General features: G+C 40.5%; 1 protein-coding gene and 1 long non-coding RNA gene across 7 annotated transcripts in view; both read right to left on the reverse strand.

The window, feature by feature from the left end:
- Positions 1 to 23,198, reverse strand: part of NRP1 (neuropilin 1) — a 139,391-nt gene that overhangs the window by 14,953 nt on the left and 101,240 nt on the right. For 4 of the 6 annotated variants that reach the window (XM_045465304.1, XM_045465303.1, XM_045465302.1 and 1 more), the window contains exons 9-13: positions 23,054 to 23,198; positions 15,652 to 15,983; positions 10,947 to 11,091; positions 7,185 to 7,289; positions 2,762 to 2,821 (exon numbers count right to left, since the gene is read on the reverse strand). In XM_045465304.1, coding sequence (XP_045321260.1) covers positions 2,762 to 2,821; positions 7,185 to 7,289; positions 10,947 to 11,091; positions 15,652 to 15,983; positions 23,054 to 23,198 — 787 coding nt within the window. The remainder of the gene's footprint in view (positions 1 to 2,761; positions 2,822 to 7,184; positions 7,290 to 10,946; positions 11,092 to 15,651; positions 15,984 to 23,053) is intronic. The other 2 variants (XM_045465306.1, XM_045465305.1) reach the window with 1 other exon arrangement.
- LOC123591273 lies at positions 21,213 to 23,047 on the reverse strand. Its single transcript, XR_006709197.1, has 2 exons — positions 22,670 to 23,047; positions 21,213 to 21,868 (listed from the first exon to the last, which is right to left on the reverse strand). It is a non-coding gene; the product is annotated as an uncharacterized LOC123591273 (long non-coding RNA).

A 23,198-nucleotide genomic window follows, 5' to 3' on the forward strand; every position in this document is an offset into this window, starting at 1 on the left:
TTGAACTATCTTGCCCACAGTCGAATCATTAGCACCATATATGCACAAGGATTTAATTTTAGAATCTGCTTTTCAAAACTTCTTTTGAGGATGTTAACTAGCTTACTCACAGACTGGTCTTTCAGTCCAAATAAGTGGAGGTGCTCAGGCCCATGTAATCAGAGGTTAGGAATATACTCTGAGCTGCTATAGGAGTGTTTGAAGATCCTCAGAGGGTGAGATGTTTCAGCAGGGGGAGTTAGATTTAAAATGCAGGGTTTCTCATCATTTCCTGGCAAAGCATTAATAGGTTTTTATGCATCTGATTACAACCCAGGCAGTATATGAATATTATATATCCACTGAATTTATTATATTGATAAGAATCCACAAAAATGAAATTTTAAGACACTGCTTGAGTATCTAATGGTTTCAGCAAAATGAGATTAGATGAAAGTTCAGGGGTTCAGTTTGCTGCTTATAAAGATGTCCAAAGAATCTGAAAACTGCAGAACAGTGTAGATCAAATTATCAGATAGGTGGGTCCCACCACTGGGTGAACACCTCAAAATCAGACTTGGCCTCTGACTTTATGTACACTCTGGGCCTACTGAACTGTTCTGAGCATTGGTTTAGCCAGAAGGTGACAATGAACAGAGCTCCTCAAAGAAGGTCAGACTGTCCATTATCCACAAAGATTGGGAGACAGATTCAGGACTCAAGCAATGGAAAAACAGGAAACCAAGGTCATTTGTGGAACTCAAAACCAGAGCAGACCGCCTTTATCAGTAAGCTCTGGTTTGACATAAACTGGTTTAGATTGTGGTCGCTATGGGTCTTACTGGTTCTCGATCTGTACATCTGTGCTCTGACCACAGTACACCCTCTGAGATGGCTGGCCCTTGAACTCATGCACAGACCGAATGCATTCACAAAGTCATGCCTAACCTTCCACCTCCAGGGAGAATTATCCCATTTTGGAATCTGGTGTATACCTTTCCATTTTCTCTAAAACTGTTGCTCACTTTTAGTTTTTAAATGATCCCTAGCTCTTTTGATAGGCAAGAGGAGAGAGGAGTTGAAACAAGTTCATTGGCAACTTCAGAGTGGCTTTATTTTTTAATTTTTAAAAATATTTATTAAAAAAAATTTAATGTTTATTATTTTTGAGAGACAGAGAGCACGCAAGCAGAGGAGGGGCAGAGAGAGGAGACACAGAATCCAAAGCAGGCTCCAGGCTCTGAACTGTCAGCACAGAGCCTGCCGCAGGGCTCAAAACCACGAACTCTGAGATCATGACCTAGCCAAAGTCAGACGCTTAACCGACTGAGCCACCCGGACGCCCCTTAGAGTGGTTTTAATTAACTCACTGGCAAGAGAAAAAACTAACAGAGCAGTTAATATGTTTGTTACATCATTAGAACTTCATGTTTTCACCTCAGCCCTCTTCCCTATGACAGAAGGTCACAGAAAGCCAGCCGGCAGTTACTCCACAGAAAACCACCCAAGAGGGCCAAGGGCCCCCAGAAAAGTCAGGAAACAAGCGACAGGCCGGGCTTCACTCATGACCAACTGCAGCCATCCAGCGTGGTTGCACAACCCCTGGAGGCCATACTTTACAACTGGTAAAGATGTACTTTGGACTATAGTTTTTTCTGAATTTAGGTGAACAGATACTCTTCTGTTTCACCTTTCCGTAGTTGGGGGTGTCTGAGCCATGGGGTAGCAAGAACTCTGTCAACCTGAGCACACCACAGGGAAACTTGGGGTTAAGTTCAAGTGAAGAGAAGTTTGTTTTGCAGTTTAATCAGGTCAACGGTGACAGTGTCCTTTAAGGAAGCATACTAATTAGAGCAGTCCTTTCTACTTTCTGCCTAGCTGGGTAGTGTCATACTGTTGAGGAAACATTGATATACACCACACGCCCCATTAATAAATGACTGTGGAGGCCAAGGCTGAGTGAGCTTCAATAAAGGAAATGGGAGAAGCTGGAAAACTGACCTGGTCACCTTACTCTAATGATTAACTTTAAAGTATTTAAAACCTCTGATTGCTTATACTGACTATTTCCCTTCGTGTGTGTCTGGGGGGAAGAATTTTACAGAATACTAACAACATACAAAAGAGAGAAGGGGGGAGGCTGCCATTTCACTGCCGCTGGCCGCTGATAAACAGCAAGCCAAGGGTTTGAAAAGTCATTACGCTTTTCTATGAATAAAAGGATGCGGAGGCGCTCCCGAGGGCGCCGCTCTCCCCCCGCACAATCAGAGCCCTGGTTTCCTGCACCCCACTTCGTGGCACGCCCACTGGAAACGCTGTTGTCAAACTGCCAACTTCGTGGCAGGCAAAACTGACAAACTTTGCCTGTCTCGGTTTTGCAGAATTGTGATGAAAATAAATAGTCAGGCTGCTGCCTGTGAGATTTCCTTCTCCTGTAGTTTGCAAACACAGTCCATGTCCTAGATGTGCTGCGTTAAACAAAGTATGTTACTCAGTTCCTTCAGTCGGGAGCTGGGATTGTCACCATTTGGCAATTACTGATGGAGAAGGAAACCTCACTCCCGGCTGCATATACATGTGGATGAAAGGAAAGCAATATTTATGGCTCATGCTTAGAGACCAGATGCTGTGTGGCGTCCCTCTTCTAGGACTTTGGGGGAAACCGAAACCAAGAAGCTGCGCAGGGCACTATTTCAGGGCATGGAGGGGGGCAGCCATGCACTATTTTGGGGGGGGGGGAGAAGCACACGTGGAATCTACGCCATTTTGTTTTGTTGGATACCTGATTGTATTGTGCTGTCTATTATGGTTGGTTTTTCTGTGGTCAGCACGGTGGTCCCACCTGAAAAACAAAAATAGTGACAGACGAAAATGAGAAAAAGTAAGCATTGGGGATAATAAGCATTAAAGAAATGCTGCATGTGTGCATACATCTGTTAGAGGCGAACATTTTCCACAGAAAATCCTTCCTTTAATTCTGCCTGTAGTAATTTGTTTTACTTAGATTTTGTCCACCACGATATCAAGTTCAAATAAACCACTATTTTTTACTCAACACATTTGCTCACAAAGCATCTAGGCGGTATGGACAGTTTGAGACTTTGTTCCAAGGGCATTCCCTGGTTCCCAGGCTAAGCGTGCTACACCATTGTGACAGTGAAGGGCAAAAGCCTCCACAAGTCCCCAGTGACTTGGGAATTAAACTTGACCTGGGCCTCTTAAGCTTCAAATAGTTTCCCAAGGTTTCAGATGCGTGCCTTCAGGGGCGGTGTAGGGCTGCTCCCCACAATCTATTTTGAAAACTGTAGGTTTAAGAGGGCGACAGCAGTTCCTCCTTTCTTTTGCTGCTGTAGTTGTTTATTTTTCCCAAGGACAAATATTCTGCCCAGTGTGTGATTTGGAGAAGCTGCAGAAAAAGTTCACAGGCCCAGAGAACTGGAAGTTTGCACAAAGAATATCCTGAATGTTGTGAGCTCTCAATCAGTGGGGCAACTTTGGAATTCCAGGTGAGGGAACCAGGTGCTGATTTAGCTCCACCCTCTTTTCTTCTGCACCCTGGCGCTTCCATTTTCTGCTCCTCCTCATTATTACACTTCTGGTTCTGGTTTAGTTTTTTTAATGTTTATTTATTTTTGAGAGAGAGAGGGAGGGGCAGAGAGAGCTGAAGATACAGAATCTGAAGCAGGCTCCAGGCTCTGAGCTGTCAGCACAGAGCTAGATGCGGGGCTCAAACCCATGAACTGCAAGATCAGGACCTGAGTTTAACCAGCTGAGCCACCAGGTGCCCCTACACTTCTGTTTTAAAGTCGTGTTCTTGAACTTGCCAAACACAAGAATCACCTGAACGCTGGTTGAAACTGCAGCTGCCAATCCGCCTGTCCTCCTTGGAACTCCTTGAACCAGAATGTCCAAAGTTCAGGCCTTGAAATCTGACTCTGCAAAAGCTTCTCAGGTGAGGCTTATAACCCACTAAGTGCAGGGGAAACACCGGTTTGCTGTTTATTACATAAGGTGTTGGAGCCATTTCTCCTTGTGTGTATCTGTTTTGCAGATTATGATCAGAGATAATCTATTTGTTACCCCAAGAGGGAAAGCCCAGGGCAGACTCAGGGGAAGGACATGGGGTGGGCTCATGAGTATCAGGGAAAGTTTGGGAGGTGGTTATAAGGTGCCATTGTACAGCTTCCAGTAGGATCATTCAATAAAGATGTGTGATCATCTCTATTCTGGCCAGGTCCTAGTTTCACCCTGCAGCTTCCACAGAGCAGAAATCATCCAGATCATGAATCAGAGAGCCGTAAAATCATGCTCTTGGGATGGTTTGAAGATTTTGGAGCTAATCGACTACAGCACCAAGTCATGTTACCCTTGCTTTTCCAGCAAATACGCTGGATGAGCGGTCACACGTGTGCGTGGCCTCAATGAGGCAAGCACTAGGAAGAAAGAATTATATATATTATGGGTTAAGGAGGTGAATCTATAATGGCAGAATTGGAGGGAGGCCAGAATACATTAGCATTCTGTTCCCAGTGGTCTCAAGGGAGAAAGACTCAAGGTGAAAATTCACTTTTTAAAACTGATATGCATTATCAGTTTTGTTATACGTTGGGAGCCAAACTCTGATGTTGGGTACGCACAGACCCAATGAGAAATTTGGCCTCCTGGTGCCTTTGAAGCTAATTGTATTATCTAACGACTTCAACGGTATTTGCAAATGAGTAACTTCAGGGATGAATTTTCACCTTGGCAAGCAGTGTGGGAGAGCAAAATCTCTCCTCATTTCCATGCATTTTGGTAGAGTTCACCTGGAATTCAGTGTTGTTTGTAAGTAATGAGCATTTTGCTAAAATACTTATTTGCCACTATATTCAAAGCAGCCAACCCAAGAGGAGAAATTAAAGGGACACCATCTGCATTAAGGAACCAAACACCATGAAAGAGAGCATTCATCCTAATTTCCACACCCCCTCCTATCAGGATAAGGTGAGGATGCTTTCACTTTGGCTCCATTACACTCAACGTGCCAAGTTTGAGGCTCTGTCAGCAAAGCCTGTGACTGAAGGAGCAAGGAGTGTGTGTGAGCCTCGGATGTGAGCTGTTTCCATGCAAGGTGATACCTGGGTCAGGGAGGATTTTGCTCCTTGCAGAAAAGCTTACATAGGAGCACACCCTTTCTCAGAAAAGGAGAACAAGTAACTTCATAAAGCAAAACAAGTAAAAACAGCAACAAGAAGAAAACCCAAAACTGGCCGCAATGCAATAAATGAATTTGAAACATGAGATGCCTTCTGAAATCACCTCTTCTTGATGGGGGCGTAGAGCAGGTATTATCAATACCTCTGGAAGTTCTTAATATATGTCTGATTCATAGAAATGTTGAGACAAACGGGCTGGCTCGAGAAAATAACTTTTTTTTGCCATTGTAATATGTAAAAAAAAAAAAAAAAACTAGAACTTTTTTCTATCTCACCAATAAATGATGTTAAATGCTGTAGATAAACTATAACCTTGTACATTTAAAAGACTGTCAGTGTTTCTACTATAAATGACCCATTTTCTGTGGTTTGTTACTCGTTTGGCATACATAATTTGCTCCAGGCTAACATACTTGCCCTATTTCATTCAAAGGGTTCAGTTTCAATTGATTCAGTCATGAACTGATCCAAAAATGAGAAGGTTGGTTGTTCTGATATGAGAAGTAAATCTGAGGCTTTGTTTCTAATCAATATTAACTGACCACTTTAGGGTTTATAAAGAAAAGAACCTTCTCCACAAGAGGGCAATTGAAAGGGTATACTGTGATGACTACAGTCATTCCTTTTTATGAGGAATTTCACTACAGATGTGTGACAGGGTCCACAAAGAGCCTGAGGTCTGTGTCAGGGTGTTTACAAGCAATCCTGGGAAGGTTCCACAGGACCTGGTTCATAGAATGGTACTCTGTTCTTAACATCAGCTGTAGGGTTTTCAGCTTGAACTTGACATCTCACAAAGAAAATGACTCTACATTAATTAATTTTTGTGGCTTTTGGCTGCTTACACACAAGATTTGTTTTCAAAAGCCCATAGTAACATTTATTGGCCCTATGACTGTAAGTGATTAGCCTGGGAATTTGGAGGGAGACAGCCTTAGGAGCTGGGATTTAAATGTAAACCAAGTTCACGGTACTATGTCTCTGAGCTACATTTCACCTCTTATTCTATCTGAGTGCCGAGCTCTCTTGCTCCTTCAGAGGAGAGCTTTTGAAGTAATTGGAAATGTACTGTGGGACATTTCCTTCCAGATTTTTACATTAATGCATTAGCCAACAACATGGCACTATTATGAAGTTACATGGTAACGCCTTCAGTTTCGCCCATGGAAATTAATTATGTGGGCTCTCTGAGTCCCCTCTGGCTAAAAATACAGACCTGTATCCAAGGGCTCATGTTTAATCTAAAATGAGAGTCAGATGCTATATGAAACTGCATTTGACCCAAGTGGCGATAAAGGTCCCACAGTGCCTTTGGCAACAATAGGGTGAAAATCCTACTGCCTTGGCCAATTTCCAAGTGGTACAATCCCATTTCCCCACTTGTCTAATATTTCCTCTGCCATTCCAAGTAGAAGAGAAGGTCACTTTGTAGCTCTTAGGGTTTTAGAATGTTATGGAGTAATACTCTAAATTAATTAGTGAGGTATTTGGCACACACTGTCCCTGATACATTTGCTAGTCGTTGCTGATGTGAAATAAGAAGTAATTCTGCCTTTGTAAATTTCAATGTAAAATGATTTACAAAACCCTAACTTAAAGGCTGCATTTCAAATATAAGCCTAATTTCATCAATTAGTTGGGTAAAGGTTCCACTCAAAGCATTTTCCCCTTGTTCAAAAATGCAAATAAACATTCTAAAGTGTGTGGTTGTGTAGAGGTGGTGCACGTGTTGTGGGGGTGGGGGTTTGAAGGTGAGGATGAGTTTAGCACATGGAGCCATAGAGAAATTCTTATGGAATTAAGAAAATCCTAGCCTCTGGCTCTGAAAATGGCTAAAATAATTGTGTCGAACGGCGGCGGCAGACGGCATGAGGAAAGGAAGCAGTGACCCCAGTTGATGATGGCCGCCACCGTGAGGAGCTACACAAACATGAACAGACATGCACTAGCAGGTCTCTACTACGACATGACTGAAATGGCACAGCAATGGGATGAAGATGGTTTCTGCACCTGTGAGCTGGAAGTCATCACCTGTTCCGCTGTGGCAGTTGGCCTGGTCATCATCACACTCGTCCACCAGGTTCCCGTTGGGAGTGGTCGGTCCAGCTGTAGGTGCTGAAACAAGATCCAAGGATTACTACCTCACACCTCTGAAATGTATTTGCAAGGCTCTGGCTATTGAGTCTGCTAACACCTTTGCAGAAAACTCTAATCCGTGGTAAGAAGGCCAGGAGCATGATTCGCCTCCCTTTCAGGAGCTAAATCTACTTGGATTTGGCAGAATTCGTTGGGGACTGCTTTGTTTTGGTATTTGATCCATATCTGTTCAGTAGAGCTGGCTGCCCTAGCATTTTATACATTGCTATCTACATAAACATCCTTTTTGTGAAAAGTGCTTGCATTCTCACTGGTTATTTATTCATGACCCTGGAATTGAGAACTTTGATGACAGAGATTCTGCTTCAACTGTTTTTCCTTACATTCTCAATGGGCTAGAGAATTCGCCTGTCATGAGTTCTTTTACTTTCTTAGTATTAGCTAAGCTTGCTAGGTTTGTATTAGAATTTTTCTCCAAAAGGGAGTCTCAAGATTCACTTTTAGTACAATATTGTTCTTTAAAAAAAAAAAAAAAAGAAAGAAAATTGTGAATGACTCCATTTCCCTTTAAGTAAGCTTCTCAACTTGTGATCCCCCTCTCCAGAGCAGGTGTTTGAAAGGAGCTGTCTTAGATGTCCTGGGGTCATTTTCCCTTAACTCCCGGAAGACTGCATTCCACTGTGGACAGGTATTCCTGTATCTTTGAGTGTATAGTTGAAAGGTAGCCAACATTAATCAAAGACTGCTTTTGAAGTTCTTTAAACTTAGTTTGGTCTATTATTTTTCAGCCTGTTACTCATTCTTGCAATCTGTTTAATATTTTACAGTTTTTGGCATTACCTTTCACTTTGCAAGGCTTGAGATAATGTACAGCTCTCAATGTCTGAGAACCAGACAAGATACTGGGAGTGGGGGCCTGTTCTCTAATAGCTTCTGGCCATGTGTCTGGGAATGTGTTGGTAACTGCTTCTTTCTCAATAAAAAAATTGATAGTCTTTGTTATTGTGCTTAATTACTGAGCAGAGTTATGACAAATATAGAAATGTAGCTAGGAGCACCTGGGTGGCTCAGTCGGTTAAGTGTCAGACTCTTGATTTCGGCTCAGGTCATGATCTCATGAGATGGAGCACTGTGTCCAGCTCTGAGCTGATGGCACAAACCCTGCTTGGGATTCTTTCTCTGACCCACCCCCCTCTCAAAATAAATAAATAAGTATTAAAAAAAAAAAAAAAAAAAAAAAAAAGAAAGAAATTTAGCTAGCTTCAACTTCCTCAACTGCCCAGAGCACACACTAGGAATGTGTACAGAGAATGTGCACAGTGTTTAGGCACACCATCTAGACTTTGTGAAATGCATACACACACATTTTGGGCTCCACGTACTGCTATCAGTGAATCAGTGGAATCCTCCCTGCTAATCCAGATACTTGTATTCACTGAGTTACCTGCCACTTTTAAGTATTTTAAACTCTCTATTCATCTGCATTCCTTATGGGATTTATAAAGGGGGAATTCCTCACTGGAAGTGGCCCAGGGTAGTACCTGGTTTAAATTTAAAAAATAGAGGGGCGCCTGGGTGGCGCAGTCGGTTAAGCGTCCGACTTCAGCCAGGTCACGATCTCGCGGTCCGTGAGTTCGAGCCCCGCGTCGGGCTCTGGGCTGATGGCTCAGAGCCTGGAGCCTGTTTCCGATTCTGTGTCTCCCTCTCTCTCTGCCCCTCCCCCGTTCATGCTCTGTCTCTCTCTGTCCCAAAAATAAATAAACGTTGAAAAAAAAAAATTAAAAAGAATAAAAATAAAAAAAAAATTTAAAAAATAGAAAGTGAATAATTTTTATTTCCCAATTTTACTACTTAGATATATTTTATCTTCTGTGATTCTCTAATTGTGTCTTGTAAATGCTAGCCCCAAACAGGACAGACACTTGTAGAAGGCTCGGCTATATCTCACCGTCTTCCCGTATTCCTCTAGGTATGTCCCATGGCACAGTCATGAAGCAGATATTTTAATAGGGCCTGTTAATCATTTTAAGGAAGAAAAAAAAAAAACCACTCCCTTTCACAGATTGTGTCAAAAAGTTTTGACATTACTTTCCCCGGATGTTGGTTTCTCTTATGGCTAAGGGCAACTTCCTCACTTTTGTGAGTGCTTGGAAACATCTGTGGCAAATCTCTTCACCAACGATTTGTACCTCTCACTACAGAGTTGACACTGGCAAACTGCCACCAGGCTCAGTCTTTTCAGCCATCCATTCATTCCACCTCTTAAATCAGTGTTGCTTTCTAGAATCCAGGCTAATGACCTGCATCATGGCAACCGACTCCCTTTTCCAGATGAACACGTTTCCCAGTAAATGGAACAAACATTGTCTGCAGTGGGTTCAATCTGCCCATCCCTTTTTGTTTCTTGGTATCTTTGCCAAAGTCCTGGCACATAGTCATTCTTAGCCTGTGCTGATAGTGACTGGATAATTCAGAGGTCTGAGATATGACTACAGATAAGGAAACAACTACACAATAAAGAATGGGAGATAATGGCCTGCTTTAAAATAAATACATACAAAAGTAGCTATGAATTATTCACTAGTATGGTGATTTATAGCTTCAGATTCTTTAGTGCATAAGAAAAGTTTTATGATGTTTAATGTGCTCAAGAATGTAATTATATTTGGGTAGCTCAAAACACAAATAATTTTGAAACCACAAGAAGGTGATATTAAAAAGCATTCTTTGAAACAACCATGAGCATATGCTCAATTGATTAACATCTGGGTACCAACAATAGCCATTCTTTGAGCTAACCTAGAGAAAGACCTTTATGGGGATGGAAAAGTTGGTTACTCTTTATGCCCAAATCTAAGGCAGATGGGAATTCTAATGCACAAAAGCATTAGATGGTACAATAAACAACTATCATATCATTTTTCAAACATTCCTTTTATTTATTATGTGATTTAAAAATGCAGAGGTAAGTGCAGTTCTGAGGTCAGTGTGTGAGCTGAATTTGTCCTTGAGATGACTTTCATATGATAAGTGTATGCAGTAATATCCTAAAACACACCTCACCATACATTCATACATATTATCTCATGTAAAGTTTTGTTTCTCTGCAGTAGCCTAAGCAGTTCATTCAAGATAATGGTGGTGGTTCTGTCTGTCAAATGCTGTTTCCCACTAGTATGAGATGGCAGTCAACACTGCAGACAGAAAGTTGAATGGGACACAGATGGCTAAACAACACTAAAAAGTCAAAGGAATTAGTGATTGCCAGGGGTCTAGGGGAAATTGCTTGATGGGTGGGGGTTTTGCTTTGGAACTAGATAAAAGTGGTGGTCGCAAAAATAACTGTGAATGTACTAAATGCCACTGAATTGTTTACTTAAAAATGGTGAATTTTATGTTATGCAAATTTCACCTCAGGAAACTTAAAAAAGTCAAAGAAGGCAACCCAAAGAATCTGAGGAGAGTTCCACAAACAACCAATACAAAAGTGGGATTCTGAAGGCACTGTTTGGTGGAATGTGCTAGAACGTCGAGCCTCACAGACTGACAGGCACAAGGTAGGATCACCCAGGGGAAAAAGCTGGCAATTTGCAGCCGCGCCATCAGGGGCATAAATGCATGAAGAAAGAGATTAAAAAGTGGGAAACTAGAAGGGACTCGGGACGTTGTAATTACCTTCCACTTCACAGCCCAGCAGCTCCATCCTCAGCCCCAGTCCTCCATGAGTGGCTCTCTCAGGGTAGATCCTGATGAATCGTGTGGAAAGAGGTGGAAAAGTCCGTAGCTCTGGTGTATCATAGTTGTTGTTTCCTTCAAAAGACTGAAGTAGGAGAAACACCATTATCAATAAAACCTCCCTTTCGGTAGAGGAATCCCTCCTTCAGGACTCTTAATAGGGCAGAGAAACAGACCCCATCCCACCACCTCGTAAATGGCTGACATGTCTTTCATAAATGAGAAAGGAGGGGGGAAGAAAACAACTAAAGCTTCTCTAAGAAGTGACAGATGTCATTTCTCAGAAACTTTGAAGTACACACTGAAGCTATACCAGAAGCTGAGGATTTAATGAGACACGTTTTCAATGCTATGCTGATGTGCCTTCAAGAAGTGACACTTCTACCACCTCCTTGAGGTGGAGGAAGAGAAGTCAGGAAGAGAAGCTGCCATTTTTCAGAGCTATGTTAGACACCACATTTTCAGTGACGACTCCTGTTACATTCTCTTAAAGAAGCGGGTCCTAGTTTGCTAAAACCTGTAGAAGAGGGAGTGATTAAATTCCTGAAGAAGGAGATATTAAATTTAATGTAGTACAAGTGCTATTTAGTTAGGAACTGGGGTTATTCCAACTCACTGAAATTGCTATTTACTTAAGCAGAACCACCAGTTGGAGGCATTTGTAGATAAAAGAGCCTCTCAGGAAAGTAACAAGGGTCCTGGCTATCAAGTGAGGCTCTGATGCCTGGCTGAACTGCCGTGTGAATGGGCTCCTTTTTTTGAAATACATTCCTGACTTGAAGTCACTGTGACATTCTTCGGGGGCCAGGCCACTCATTGCCCGTGCTGCTACTTGATTATTTTATTTCCCTTTTTACATTGACAGGAAGGTCAAAATCCTTGAGTGGAATCATAAGAAAATGGAACAATAATTTTTTCAAGAAATAGATAAGCCTTCTTCTATCCTCTTCTCCCAACATTATTCTTTAATCCTACCCCTAAAGGTAGGTGGGGAGGGAGATTAGGAAAATCATCTTGCCTTATCATTGTGAGTGTCTTGTTACACATGAAACATCGCATCATGTTTCCTGGTGCAAGGCGTTGTTCTAAGTGCTTAAAGTATATGAATTCATTTAATCCTCAAGACAACTCCTTGAGGTACATTCTATCATTGTCCTCAGTTGACAGGTGAGGCACAGAGAGGTCAAGTAATTTGCCCAAGGCCATACATACAGTAAGTGTCAGAGCCAGGATTCAAACCTAGGCAGTCTTAACTGGGGCCCTTCACCACACTGCTATGATGCCTCTGCCCTTAGAAATAATCATGTCTAATCTCATTACATTCAGGTAACTGAGGTCTGTAACCAAGGCCACATACTTAGTTTCCTTAATTTTTCTTTAAATGTATTGCAGTTTGGGTTACTGACTGGTAGATTAGATTGAGTGGATGGCCAGCCACCAGGCCATGTCAGTCAGGAGCAGGGACCATACCCGATTCCTGGATCAAGATGTCATAAGCCAGCAAAAGATGTGATCATTCAGTGGTAGAAATATCAGGGCTAAAAGGGACACACATGTAAGTGAAAACAGACGGATTGGGTTGACTGTGATCTGGCCAGAGGTTCTCTGAGTTCCAGAAATAAATTAATTGGTCCTATCCAATCCAGAAAAGTCTCCAGAAATCTAAAGAACATGGTTAACACAGACTCGCTTCTTCCCCTAAAGCTGCCTTCTCTTATTTTGAAGAGTAAAATCATTATTGGGGTTCTGCACTCTTGATGGAACACAGTTGCTTCCAGTAATTGGGAATCTGACATATATTATTGTTAGGCCCAATTAAGTGTCGTCAGTGAGATATAATTATAATGAAAACAACATTACTATGCATGCCTGTTCTATGTTAATATAGCTCCAACAATCACAGGAGAAAAGCACTTATAGCTATAGACTCCAAGCTCTTCTTCTAATTTTAACTTGAGTAAAGAATTAGGACAATGTAGAAAATTATAAAAGCTGTCCGTGATGAGCTGGAAAGAATATTAGCAGCAAGGATCTATATGGAAATGAGCTAACACTGCTAACATAAGATCGTTTATGAAATATCTTTGTGTCCTGTTACTCACCGTGGTTTAGAAGAAGAGGGATTTGAGCATTTAGATCTCCTCTCTGCTTAATTCAAAGACTCTGATATACCTTGTCCATCATGTACTACTTGAGGGTAGGAAGTGAGGAGCAGGATATAGGGGATTTTATAGCCATCAAAGTACTGTTTTATTCATAAAACCCAGTACTCATTCTACTATTACACAAAAGATACTTGGCATCCTAAGCAGGTGACCTTCATTTGTAAGTTTAAATAGAGTATGTTTTAAGTATCATTATACAATTTAGTAATATGCACTGCACCTAAACTGAAGGCTTTACCCATGTCCTTTTGCATCTTAAAGATTTTATTTAAGGAGAAGGACATGTCAGGAATGACAGATTAGGCTCTATGTAAATAATTTAGAGGCTTTTGTGGTTTTAAATATCATAGGGGGATGATAATGATGGATAAGATCATATTTGAGGAGAAAAATCTCACATACTCATGAGTGGAGTTTTTTGTTAAGATTGAAACCTGTGTGCTGGCTCCTGGTGGAATTCTATGCACAATGTACTACAGTAGAGTGATAGCTTTAGACTTAATTGCAGACTCAATGAGGCACCTTATCCAAAGCATATGGTAATTTGTTTTCTTTCTCTCCTAGAACCCTCATGTTGAAGGTGTCACAACACCTGCTGTTGTCACAACAGCACCAGGATGCTGCTGATGTGTGGCATATTCACACTTTGTGACAAAGTCAGAAGGCTCACAACTCCTCTGAAAAGATGGGCTCTTAAGGGGAACTCCGGTTTCTGGTGTTTATTTTACGTTTTCTTTTATCAAAACAAGAGGGGCAGGCATAAAGGGGGTGGGGAATGAAATGAACACAAGAAGGAAAGTAGCTGTAATGTAGATTTAAAAAAAAAAAAAAAACACTGGAAATGGTTTAGAAACCACAAGTTAAGTAGGGGCGAGATGGGAGAGAGATTCTTACATTTCCGACAGCAACATCACTGTCAGTGGCCTGCCACACTGGTGCTGACCACGGCCTTGGTGGACAGGTAGCCAGTGGGGACAGGTGGTCTCTGCAGAGTCCAGCTTCTGGACAGAGGGGGATCTGGCTGTGCCATTGGGCTTTTGTTTCCTGCCTGCAAAGCCCTTGGCCTGAGTCACTATATTCAAGGCACATCACCACAGTCCTTTAGAGTGGGAGCAAGGATAACGTTCCCTCCAATGGGCTAAAATCTTTTCACAAAAGGAGTAGGTCCTGAGCAAAGCAGAGATGCAAAAGCTGGGATGGAAAGCCAGTTGTGTTGGGTGTGAGAAGTGCCATCAGCTGAATGCTTCCCTCAGTGCACACAGAACTGATGGTCTATGGGTTGTTACTTATTCACACTCAAACCAGCCATCATCAGGCCTAGCTGGTGTTGTGTGCTCAGAAAATGCAAATCAGTGCTCACTTCGGCAGCACATATACTAAAAAAAAGAAAATGCAAATTAGTTTGACCACCAGCCTAAGTAAAACATAATCCCTAAAGAATCTGTTTGGTTAAAAAAAAAAAACGATACCACGTGTTGTGATGAATGTTGGAAGATCTCCCTTATCATTGGATCAAGAGCCAAGTGTATTTTAAAAGGTTCCAAGGCATAAAAAAACATACTCAAGCATTATTCACAAAAGCCAAAAGGCAGAAACAATGAAAGTGGCAATAGGTGGATGAATGGATACGCAAAATGTGGTATGTGCATACAGTAGAGTATCATTCAGCTTTAAAAAGAAATGGAATCCTGTTGCTCCAACTTGAGGACACTGTGCTAAGTAAAGTAAGCCAGTCACAAAGAAACAAATATTGTATAATTCCACTTATGGGAGGCTCCTGAAGAAGTCAAATTCACAGAGACAGAAAGTGGAATGGTGGTCGCCAGGAGCTGGGGCATCAGGAAATGGGAGTCATTGCGGGGTGGGTACAGATTCTCAGTTTTGCAAGATGAGGAAGTTCTGGAGATCGGTTGCACAACAGTAGGAATGTACCTAACACCACTGAACTTTACATCTGAAAAGGTTAAGATGGTAAATTTTAGGTTATGTGTATGTCACCACAATTAAAATGTAAAAAAAAAAAAACCAAAAAACCAGCAACAAAACCCCCCCAAAAGCCACTTAAATGAGGGATGGGTGAGAGAAGGGAAAAGGGATGGGGGTGGGGCAGTGGCTAACAGATTAAAATCTGTTGAGAGATTCTGAGTTTCTGCTGGGTTGCCCTGTCAGTCCCCAGGCTCCCAGGCTCTGGGCCGCCCTGTCTCCTGAGTGTCAAGCTTTCCCCTGTTCCCTAAGGAAGGAAAGGCAGCCAGCAATGTAATTCTTTTCTGCGTTGATCTCAGATACCACTTTTAGCATCTCATTCCTGTCTTCCCTAGAATGGGGGTCTTACGGACACCATCCACACTTCCACTGATGTCATGGCTTAAAAGAAATACAAAGTCGTACTTCCTCAGGAAAATGCTGGAGGTCCTGGATTTAAGTCAATGACATGAGAAAGGACTTCCTCCCCAGCAGCTGCTCCCATCCCTGGATCTCACCTTAGCCTTGCGCTTGGTGTCATCCATGATCATTTTCCAGTCTGAGCCATTGTTGCTGTACCCGATCTTGAATTTCCTCATGAACACCTTGTTTTCCCTGTGCTTCCCCCCCTGAATGATGATGCCCCTCACAATCTTCTCTTCCCCCAGGTCCACTTGGAGCCACTCGTTTATGTATGGGTGAGGAGCAGGTGGCAGTGCCCAGCCGGAGCGACTGGTTACCAGGCGAATATTTTCAGGCATCCAGTTTCTGTCCCCTTGGTTTGATGCTGTTATCTGGGAGTCAGAGATAAGTCCAGACACCATACCCAACATGCCAGAGCAAGGATAATCTAGAGGGTGGAATGAAATAGATGATGTAAAATGATTTTCTATAACTCTCCATGCTTAGAAAGAGAATACCACAGACTGAATAGGAACATTGTACCCATTCATATACATTTTTAAGTCTCTGGATCATTTGACATTAAACCAAAGCTCTCCCTCCCTCAAACCTTTCTCCTAGACTTATAGCACTCCCTCCCACACTCACATTCCAAGAAGGAAACTCTTCCGTGAAGATAGACATTTCCCCATTTTTGAGTTCTTCCAAGCTTAATGTCAAAGTACTGATGTTCCAGTCCCTTTGGTATCTAGAATTTAGCCCTAGATCCAGTACAGGCCCTGCCCAACAGAGGTTCAGTTTATGATAGGCTGGAGATAGGAAATCAGTAATTCCAACAGCCGGAGGCTGTCCTGCCCACCCCTTTTCTAACTGCTTTAGGAGCTTTCCACACGAAAATCCCATTGTCGTCACAAATGTACCATGTCCAAACCCAAACGGTCCTTTTCCCCTTGATACTAAATCTCTTTATCAAACTCTGTGTTTTAACCAGTGGAACTACCAACCAGCTAGTTTCTGCCTAGTCATCTAGTCTTTCTTTATTTTATATATTCCATTCCTGTTCTGCTACTAAATCCTGTCATATTTTCATTAAAAAAAAAAAAAAAAAAAAAGTATGTTGGTTGGTCCTGCCTTGTGGTCCTCATTTCCTTTTGGCATTACTCTGGTCTGCACCCTCCTGGCCAGGGTGCTAACTGGTCTGGTTGGCTTGTCAGACCCCAGTTATGAGTCTATACCATCCATAACTGCCAATTCACTTTCCATAAAAAATTTTTTTTTTTGCAATGTCATTCTTAAGCTCAAAAATCTTCCATTGCTAAGTAAAATAAGCCAGACACAAAAGGACAAATATTGTATGATTCCATTGATGTGGGGTATGGAGAGGATTCAAATACACAAAGAGAGGAAGTAGAATGGTGGCCACAGGAACTGGTGGGAGGCAGGAATGGAGAGGTAGTATTTAATGGGTACAGAGTTTCAGTTTGTGATCATGAAAAGCTCTGAAGATGGAGTGTGGTGATGGCTGCACAATAATGTGATTGTACTTCACACAACTTAATTGTACACTTAAAATGGCCAAAATTATAAATTTTATGTGATGTGTATTTACCACAATAATAAAAGAAAGAGAGCTTTAAAAAATTTCCATGGCCCCCCATTATTTATAGGACTATATAAAAAGTCTATCCAGCCTTTGAAATCTTCATTTTGGTTTCATTCTGTTTATCTAATTTTGTTTCCTCTTACTGACAGCATATTTCAGTGAATCCGTCTTTTTGTATACCCTAGATACAACCCTCACCATTATCTTTGCTCAAAATGTTCCTGCAGCCCCTTATCCTCCTGTTGACAGAGGTAAGTTCTGCTGAAATTTTAAAACCCATCTTAAACTCTTCATGAAAACTTCTGAAACTATTCTAGCCTTTATTCCAAACTCTCCCTTGTCAGAAATATGATTGCATGTGCAGAAAGTAGCACACGGTTTAGCATTAAATTGTTCTCTCCATGCTTTAAGATTGGTTATCTTGCATCCACAGCTAGATTATAAATTTCTCAAAAGCAACAAACAGCATCAGGGGCACCTGGGTGGCTCAGTCAGTTAAGCATTCGACTTCGGCTCAGGTCATGATCTCAGAGTTCATGGGTTCGAGTCCTGCGTCGGGCTCTGTGCTGACAGCTCAGAGCCTGGAAGGAGCCTGCTTTAGATTCTGTGTCTCCCTCTCTCTCTGACCCTCCCCTGTTCACTCTCTGTCTCAAAAATAAATAAACATTAAAAAAAAAAAGCAACGAAGAGCATCAGATCTTTTTACATCTTCTGCAGCAGTCCAAGTAGCTTCTGAGCATAAGCAGAGTATCGATCATTGATTAATTAATTGGCCACTTAATAACAAATCATTCAATTATTCTCCTTTCAAAACTGTACATCTCAATCAAGGACATGCATAAGAATGATAACCTATTTTTCTTTGAAACAACTCAATTCTGCATAATATAACTAAAATTTAGCTTAAAAAATATAGCCATCCTAAATGAGAGGCATGCATTTAATGAGATTAAACTGTGTCCATGTTATCAGCTGGTCCTTAAGAGTTAATTGCTCAGATACTTTCCAATGAGTTGTACATTTCAGGTCATGCCATTTCTTTATCCAAGCATTCAGTCCCGGCTCGGAATTATGCATGTCCTGTCTTCCATACTGCAGCCTTGAAAGCCTCTCCTCATTTTACCCCATTTGTGACAGGCATAAATAATGGAATAAAAAACTTTCTTATGGGGGTGGGATGGAGGGAGGCTTTCTTTCATTCTGTTCCCTCCACTAGGAAGTCCTCATTATCTTGCCCTTCCCACTACCTAAACCACTACAAATCTTGAGCCATTTTTGAATGCTACAATTTTCCCAATATTTCCCACTAGGCATGGTTTTCTTTCTATGAGACTCTTCTTTAGCACTTTATGTGCATTTCTCTATATTGATGACCCTATGCAGCTCCTTGGATTGCTGCTACTGGCCTCACCAGATTTTGTCTTTGAGGACATGAGCCAAGTCATATTTAAATTTTTTTCTATGACTCCTTGATCCGGGCTTTCTATGGTATTTACTTAACAAATATTTGATAAATGAATCAACTTATTAACACAATAAAGGCAACTGCCATTTTTCTCAAGCACCCTTTCCTGTAATTCAGTCACAGTAGCTGCTCTTGGCTGGGACCTGGATACAATAAATTCAATGAGGATTAAAAAAAATTATAAAAAGTATTTTACTGAGGGTCTATGAAATTGTAGTGCTAAAAATAGAAGTCACATTTTTGGTCACTGTGGTCACACCTGTCTGATTCAAAATCAGCTTTTAGAAAGAAAATGTTTAGCTAGTAATAAGTACCAGATGTTACCATCTGGACAAAAACACAATTAACTTGAATATTGTAATGCGAGCACAACCTTTACCAGATTAACGTCCTTTCTCTAATGCAGACTTGGCTAAAGCAGAGTTTACATATCAACAAACCTAGTGATGCCCAGCCCCCATTCCGCTAACATATCCACAGTACAGTTAGACCCTGGTTCCTTCTGTAAGTCTGCCTCATCCAAAAAAGAACAGTGAAGAGGCACATTGATTTGCCTTTAACTAAAAATTAGCACTTTTAACAATGTTAAATAACAATTATTAATTCAACAATTTAATAACTCACTTTTAGCAATGATTAGGAGAAAAGTTACACTAACATTTCAAGGTTTGAATAAGATGCTAGGATCTAGTTCTATTCTTCCACAGCAGGCTTGCTCAGATGTGCTTTAGCCTGGCTACATGTCAAATCCTTTGGAAATAGTGTTGCCAAATTTAGCAAACAATCAAAGAAAAACAACAAAACAGGAAACAGGATGCTAGACTAAATTAGAATTTAAATAATGAATAATGTTTTAGTATGAGTATGTCCCAAATATTGCATGGGACATACTTATACTAAAAAATTCTTTGTCATTTATCGGCATCAAATTTAACTGGACATTCTGTATTTTACCTGGCAACCCTGTTCGAAAACTTAAAAAGCAATATTAGATGGAAGGGAGAGATGAGTTCTGTGGTGAGGAATTAAGGTGATTCTTTTCATTGATATATTATGGTAAAATTATACAGTTTTAATAGGAAAACAGATATACTGGTAAATCAAATACTCTGTTTTAGAGAATGAGAGGGATCATGATAACTGCATTTGATGGGTGAAACTGAGTGAGCATAATTTAATCTTCCCATGATGACTCAGGATATTGTGGCACCTGAGATCATCCCTCCAAACTTTGATTAACATAGGAACACACTGATGTGAGCAGAAGCACCAGTTAAGACACTTCTGGTTAACAAACACAAGTTAAACGAGTTTGTGGTATGTTCTCATACATCAAGCAGTAATCCTCCAAGATTATCTTCCCCACATATCCATATTTGCCGAAATGATGAAGCCTGCTTTGTCAAAATAATGAAAATGCTCCTTTGGCAATCACCTTTAAAACAGAATGGTTTTTGCTCCAATCTTGTTTTCTTTATATCTCTACATGGTGACCACACTGTATACTCTGGCTTCTCTAGAATTATTGTATTTCTAAAAAATAATTTCTGAATACAAAAATTAGGTTAAAACTTAAGGGCTCTGGAGACTTTGGAAGTCGAATGATGTATTCACAGGATAACTTAATTCAATAGTTTTTGTTTGTTTTAATCCAGTTTGAGTTAGGAATTGCCAACTGAAGAGGAGAGGGTGGTATTTTGAAATTCAGTCATTTGTGGATAAAACTGCAATTCATTCATCCATTCATTCATTAAAAAATAAATGTATTGAGCACTTGTTCCAGGCATACAGGATACAATAGAAAGTAAGGCAAACATGGCCCCTGCTTTCACGGATCTTACAGTCCAGCAGGGACACTGCAGCCTTGTTCTCTTGCATTAGTCTCTATTCTGAGGGGACTAGGGCCTCTGAAAGCTGAAAACTATCTGCTTCTGGTCATCAAGAAGAAAACTCTGCTTGCTGGGACTTGTCCTAGGTTCAGTTCATGGAGTACCATTCACTGTGTAATTTACTGGGTACCATTTAGTTAACACTGACTCTAGGCCAAGTGTATTATAAATACTTTCAATTTAATCTTAATTACAGCTGAATTAAGGTTAATCTTACTGACCAGGAAATGGAGTTCAGAGGGACAAAATGTCTTGCCCATGGTCTCACATTCACCAAGTGGACAGTCGAGAGCGAGGCCTGGATAGATGTCTGCACACTTTCTGTCCACATGACCATCCTTATAACATGCTGCCTTCCCCAAAATCTGCCTTGGTCAGTTATTTGGAGATTGTAGCTACCTTACTAGAGAGAAGTATCTAAAATATATCAGGGGTCATGATAAAAATATTAGCGCTATGAACTTAAAAGCAGTATCTTTTTTGGGAAAAAATAGCTCCTTAAAATAATAGTAAAATAAAATATATGTGAAAATAGTGTATGCTATTTTAGATATCTATGTTTAAATAAATAAACTAGACATTTAATTAGTCCTTTAATGTTGAGTCATGTAACATTTTTGGTTTTAAAAATCCAATAAAGTATTTGCCTTCTTCACATGTGAAGACTCACACACCTAGAACGAACTCTCAGGGAAATCCTTGTGAAAATGGAAAGAGAGGTTCAAATTTAAGTGTGTTTTATTGAACTAAAAGGAGAACTTCAGAAATCAGAGTTTAGACTACTACATTTGGAGTCTTTACAAAGTTACTTCTTCTTCTTCTTCTTTTTTTTTTTTTTTTTTTTTTTTTTGGTGCAGTGACATTAGATTAGAAATGAGCCAGAAATTATTTCCACCCTGACCTCAAATGGCCTTGTTTCTACAAATTTATGAGCAACTTCTGAAATTTGTAATTCTCTGAAAATGACCTAGAACTTTTCTCATGTATCTGCTGATCAAAAATAAAGCCAAGGTTATATCTAACTTTTCAACATCGCTTCTTCCTCCAAACCTCTCTCCACCCAATTCCTGCCTCCAAGGCCTTGAACTTTCTTAGTCTTAGATCCTGAAACAATAAACAAACCTGTCTCTGGTATGGAAATAAATATGATTTTGGTAAAATCAGGTGTCAGTTATTACTTGCCAAAATGGACTCTCCTATAAACAAGGATAGTTTTTTTTCTCCTTAGTTTTTTCTTGTGGCGCTCTTGTCCAAATGGCTTGTAATTTCATTGAAAATTGCCCAGGTGGTGGGGCTTTTGTTTTTGTTTTTTTTTTTTGTTTTTGTTTTTGTTTTTGTTTTAAATTCAGTAGTTTCCTTGTCTCGATATAATTATCCTACAAAGGATAAAAATAAAAACAATAATACTAGCATTCATGGAAGAAGAGATTAAATGTCCTAACTATGTACACTAACATAATATTAAAAGATAGTTCAGAGACTTTTAAAAGTGGTTCACTTTTAATTACTTTTTGGTGAATCAGTTACTGATTCCATTTAACTTTTAAACTTACACTGAAGGTTACATTGTACTGCTGTGTGTGTGTGTGTGTGTGTGTGTGTGTGTGAAACCTTTGCAATGTATTTACTTAAATGGTGAGGAATTGTGGCCTGACTAGTATTTACTTCAGAATACACAATGGTGGCACAGGAAGATCAGTGAATCGCCAGAGAAATGCAGTTAGAGTGACAGTGACGACAGTTCTTTTACTTCCAACTCTGTCCCGAGCTGGCCCACTTTTTTAGCCTTTCGTGCCTCCAGAGTACACCTTCATCTCTCAAATGGGTGTAATCCCTCTACTTACATCAATTTAACAGAGATTTTTTAAGTCCTGTGAATGTCAGAAGAAACAAACAAAAAGAGAGGAAAATTGACCGATCAATTTCTAATATTAGTGTATGAATTTAATAAAAGAGGGATAGACATTGAGACAAAAAGTTGTCCAGGTAGAGTGAGTGAAGAGAGAAATTCTCATAAGTTAAACTCCTTCTTGACGGTGGCTGACAGAGCCACCCATTGGCATCAAAATGAAAAAGGTGGAGAGCATGCCATGCAGTAATTTTTCATTGCAAATCGACTAAGCACCTGTCAGTGTGCCCTGCACCCAGGAAACAGAGATGAAAAGCACAGTGCTCACCATCATGGAGCTTGGAGTCAAGTGGAAAGGTGTCACTTAGCACCAGGCTGTGCTGAGCACTTTATATCCATGAGCTACTCCATTATCACAACAATCCTGCATGGTGCATGATGACTGTTTTCTAGTTGAGATCACTAAGGCTTTGAAAGACAATAAATCCCCTCACAAAATAAGCTAGTGAGGAGTATCAACAGGATTTGAACACAGATGTCTAAACTCAAAGCATATGCCTTTAACCACCAACTGAAAATGACCAGATTTATATAAAGAAAATGACCAGCTTTATATAAAATTATAAAATTCCCATTCCTAAAATTATAAAAACTCCCTATATTGCAAAGCTTACATAAATCAAAACTGGGCCATCTTCAAGCTGGAGCTCACCTGTTATCTTGCAGCCATAGACTTCAAACCTCATAGATATGCCAGTTTCCCAAGTCACCGGTTTGATTCGGACAAATCGAGTTATTAGTGGTTTAGGGAAAACTCCAAACACAACATCTGTGGGGTTGGTGTTTCCCTGAAAGAT

Source organism: Leopardus geoffroyi, chromosome B4 (genome assembly GCF_018350155.1).
Source record: "Leopardus geoffroyi isolate Oge1 chromosome B4, O.geoffroyi_Oge1_pat1.0, whole genome shotgun sequence".
Lineage (NCBI taxonomy): Eukaryota > Metazoa > Chordata > Mammalia > Carnivora > Felidae > Leopardus > Leopardus geoffroyi.